General features: G+C 33.0%; 1 protein-coding gene across 1 annotated transcript; it reads right to left on the bottom strand.

Annotated features, from left to right (window-relative positions):
* Positions 1-277: 277 nt before the first annotated feature.
* On the bottom strand, positions 278-4,250 carry LOC134283593 (beta-1,3-glucan-binding protein-like). The gene is made up of 12 exons (XM_062766108.1): positions 4,096-4,250; positions 3,920-4,006; positions 3,577-3,693; positions 3,301-3,431; positions 3,084-3,158; positions 2,867-2,933; positions 2,525-2,695; positions 2,334-2,411; positions 1,799-1,913; positions 1,545-1,616; positions 801-930; positions 278-554 (listed from the first exon to the last, which is right to left on the bottom strand). Exons 1-12 carry the CDS (start codon positions 4,196-4,198, stop codon positions 360-362), a joined length of 1,341 nt encoding a protein of 446 aa, XP_062622092.1. The 5' UTR covers positions 4,199-4,250; the 3' UTR covers positions 278-359.
* Positions 4,251-4,457: the final 207 nt, after the last annotated feature.

Genomic DNA, 4,457 nt, shown 5'->3' with positions numbered 1-4,457 from the left:
TACAAATGCCTTCTAATATAAAAACTCACTAATCAATAAATAGCTAGGATATTCATTTTTTTACACTCGTTAATATACTATACAGTACCAGGTGAGTATTTTTTGCCAAAGGAATTCATACACAGTCTAATACTTTTTCATAATCAATGAAAGAATGTGCAAAAGTCAGTAATTATTAGGAAAGAAATCATAGAAAATTAGCAGGTTGATGAGTTCTGTACATGTTAGAATGGGTTGATAAACATTAAATGATCACAAACTAGATGAGTCCGTCTGTTTTATGTAAGATTTAATTCACAGGCAACAAGCTTAAGACAATACAATATCCTTCAATGTTTGTTATTTTAATGACAAAAGTTTTAGTACTGAATCATCTCTACGTAATCAATTAACATAGCTACGTCATCACCATGCCATGTACCCAGCCAGCTGCTTCGTTTTTCCCAGAAGTCCCTCATAGGATGTGGAGATCCGCTGTGCCAAGGTTTAGGTACATCGAACTGTCCGTCACTGAAGTAGCCTCCTCCTACGGCCACGTTCAGAATGAGGTGGAACTAAATCAGAAAAGTGTGGGAATATCAAAACTTACAATTAATGAGTTTGTAGATGTCACAATTGTTACGAGATGAATACAATCTTTAATTTCCTCAATTTTCTAGCAATTGACTTTGTCTGCTAACTGCTGGAATGTAATGCCTATGTTACAGCGCATGTCATTCCATTTTTAGATTAAAATTCTATTTTCATAATTTATTATTTTGAGCATTAAGAAAGAGAAAAGAAAGAACAAGATACTTTACTGGTTGATCAAATGGCGCATTGTGTGGTCCGTTTCTCCAGGGGTCCTCAATGTTGTGGAAAGGACAGTAGTTATACATACCATTCCAGGGAGTGTTCAGTTTGAACACCTCCTGATTGTCTACCAAGATGCTAAAACAGTTTTATATAGTTAATTTATTTTCTTTACATTAAGAAAAATAAGAAAAAGGAATAAGGTATTCTAAATATTTTCAAGGATGAAATTCACTTTTTATTTTTAGAAAATAGTCATCCAAAGAGAGTTCGATCTACCCTACCTGTACTGAATTCCTAAACATCAGATTTTAAATCAGCCATTTTTCTCGTTTCTGTACTAAATAAGACAGCGGGTGATCCATTTGAATATGATCAACTTGAATATAAGAATCCCGGTGGGTATGGCCGACCAAAAGGGGATGTTTCCCCTCCTAGGCACCTGACCCTACCTTTGACATTTGCGGGGGTCTGTGTAAATGCTCTGTTCAGTGAATTGTATTGTTTTTAGTTTTAATGAGCTTGATAGGATAGCTCTCGCCATCTTTGACTTTTTCATTTCAGTCTATTTACCATTTCCTTTTAAAATAACTACTCGTTCCCCAACTCAATCATTCTTACAGCTGGATACAGGAAGATTTGTAAGATTTCTCTTTCTTTTATTTAGTCCTCAAGATTCAAACATTTTCTTATTGAAATGTACCCAAATACATCTGAGATTTTAGATGTAGTTTAATGAAATACTTATTTACCGGAGGTGATCTTGATTCCAGTCCAAAGAATATGTATGCCATCCGTGCCATCCATCAGGCTGGTTCAAATACCTGGAGAAATTTATTTGTATGAAGGATATGGAGGTAACGAACAGTGTATATGAGTTTAACATTACTCTCAATGTTTAATATGCACTAATTACCCAGAAATTTAGTATATTTAACTTGAATGTTTTTAAATAAGGTTTTCTCCATTCATAAAATTGAAGGGACTCCTTCAGAGCATCACTTACTTTTCAGCATGGGTCTTTTGGAAACAGTTATGTCCGGAATCAGGGCCCCAGTGTAAGGTAGAGGCCATAGAACGAATACCATGATCACCTCCCCATTCGTTAGTCCAAGCATTTCCTAAAAAGGTTCAAGTTGTCAGAAAATTTATACTAGAATTGATTAAACAACAAAAACAACCGTTCCTAATCATTTCACAAGTAAATTCAATGGAGCTCTAATGCTAATGAAGAATAATGTTTTTGGAAAATCATTTAAATATTTATTTTCTATATAATTAATATATATTTTATATATCATTAATAAACAAAAGTTAATATAATAAAGATAAAATGTTTTGAATAAATGTTGGTTCACAGATATCTATTTATTACTAATGTTTACTTAATGCAGTCAATTATTTACCCCTTATATTATTATAAGGTTAAGAATACTTAAACTAAATTTATTTCAAACAATGCTATTCACTGTTCATTTTATGTTCCATGTTATATCAAAGTTAAAATTTTTCAGATGCATAAACCTATCTAAAATACTCACCTTTTGTCTCCATGAGATCTATTTCTCCAGATCGAGGCCAACCTCCATAGTGATTATCACGTGGTAACAACCAAATAGCTTATGTGGAGTATGCAAAAAAATAAACGCTCTACATAAACATTAAGTAAGTTTCAAATTTTAATACCAATGTACATATGTCATTCTCAACTTTAAAAAAAATACAAATGTACCTGGCCAAAGCCAAGCGCCTTTTGGTACCCTTGCTCTTACATTGACCCTCCCGTATCTGATGACAGCGCGAGTTGTTACTTTTCCTGACATGATGGGAGGAAGGATTTCGTTACCATACGCTGACTTATAACACCCATTGTTGACATTATTTGTACAGGTATGCCATAAACCTGTCCAAAGGGTAAAAACATAGCTTAGAAAATACAACCTTTAAACATCCTTGGGAATAGATGATTTATTCAATTTATAGTAGTATGTATGTATTAGAAAGATAGTATCCCCATTGAGAGCAACTGTTTATAATGAATTTCTGTTTAAGGTCCAAAGTGTTTTATACTTGCCTCGAACATCCATATGACCATTGTACAGTGTTCCCTCATTAAAAGCATGATGGTCAACCGTTAACGTCTACAATGGAACTCATGTTATATTAATCCAAACAGTTTCTTTAAACAATATTTTTTCTTCTTAAAAAAACTCAATCATTTGTCGTCTGTTAACCTACATGTACTTTAGAAAAGAGATTTTAAAATCAAATAATGCTGTAATTGTACTTACAGGTTTAAGATATAAATAACCATTTGCAGTGTGAACATTAGCAGCTTCTGGTGTGTAAACTTGAAATTCTCCATTCTGCAACAAAATAATTCTCCATTAAAGATAAGTTATATAGTTGTTTGTTGTTTTTTTTTTTATTGTTCCCATGTATTACCAACATACATATATAATTGTTAAATTTGAGTGGATGGAAAGTAATATGTTTTCAGTGGCTTACCCCTCCTCCCCATGCACTGACGTCAGTTGTGTAGTGACCCTTGTTAAAATGAGTATTGAAATCGTCTCTGAAAACCGTTGTTTGTCTCAGACTACGAAATTGGCCAGGTTTAAATTGCTTCTGTAGGGTCGCTGGAATAAAAGGAAAACAAACTTGTGCTCTTTCAGAGACTTCCATAAAGTAACACATACAGTGAAGAAAAATTATAAAAATCTCCTGAATTAATTTCAAGAGCAATTTATTATAATGCTTTACCCAGCAACAGTAAATAATAACCTTTATTCCACTTTGACTCCACCACCATTCCGTTCTGGATCACTGCAGATTTGTACTCTACGACGTCCCCGACATGGAAGTCAGACGTGGTGTCTACAAACTCCCACGTGTCCGTCTCTATGGCATGTAAAATTAATAACTTTTGGTTGAAAAAAAATTCTCTGAGACATATTCCTGGAAAGGTTTCTTGTTTATACAAGTTAAAACAGTGACAAACAACTATATATATCGTAGAGATTTTTTTATTGAGAAAGTATATATTATGACACCTGAACATTGTAGAAGCAACAGACTTTGCATTAATATCATCTTTTAATGCATATATATGGTAAAATTTACTTACCCTCATTTTTCGTTTTTATTACATATTCCTTAGATTTCCCATCGGAATTCTTTACAGTAAAAACAACCATAGAAACGCCATCCTCATCTAAAATTTTTGAATTCATTAGCAAAATGACAACACTAAATGAATCAATTCTCCAATTAAATGATCGAACAAATAAAATCAATTCTTACCTGTTCTACTTAGCTTCAGAGCCGACTTTCCAACGATGGAAATTTCGGGAAAAGCAAAGGTTAGAGAGAGACTTATGAAAACTATGAGGATGCCTAAATTCATGCTGGCGTAGATGTGAATCTGTCACTTGTAGAACAAGTGATCTTATCTTATATGCCACTGAACGAGAATAAAGGTAAAGAAACGGAATATTAACCTTAGATAATTTTTGACAATACAGCGATAAATTTATCATAATTGACCATTTATATAATACTTGTACAAATATAACCTTTTTAATTTCAGCGATATCTGTTTCAATGAAATTGACAATTCGAGAGCCTTATGAAACTGTTCATTGTTCTGTCAAATACTCACATTA

Source organism: Saccostrea cucullata, unplaced genomic scaffold (assembly GCF_032062105.1).
Source record: "Saccostrea cucullata isolate Sc308-1 unplaced genomic scaffold, CSIRO_AGI_Scuc_v1 ctg146, whole genome shotgun sequence".
NCBI lineage: Eukaryota > Metazoa > Mollusca > Bivalvia > Ostreida > Ostreidae > Saccostrea > Saccostrea cuccullata.
The sequence above is the reverse complement of the archived record's forward strand: the minus strand, read 5'-3'. Positions and strand labels throughout refer to the sequence as shown.

Coding starts and splice junctions, on each gene's coding strand:
- LOC134283593 (XM_062766108.1), bottom strand. CDS start 4,198: ATGAATTTAGGCATCCTCATAGTTTTCATAAGTCTCTCTCTAACCTTT. Junction 2,696..2,866: donor TGGTCATATGGATGTTCGAG/GCAAGTATAAAA, acceptor CCCTTTGGACAG/GTTTATGGCATACCTGTACA. Junction 555..800: donor ATGCGCCATTTGATCAACCA/GTAAAGTATCTT, acceptor TTTCTGATTTAG/TTCCACCTCATTCTGAACGT.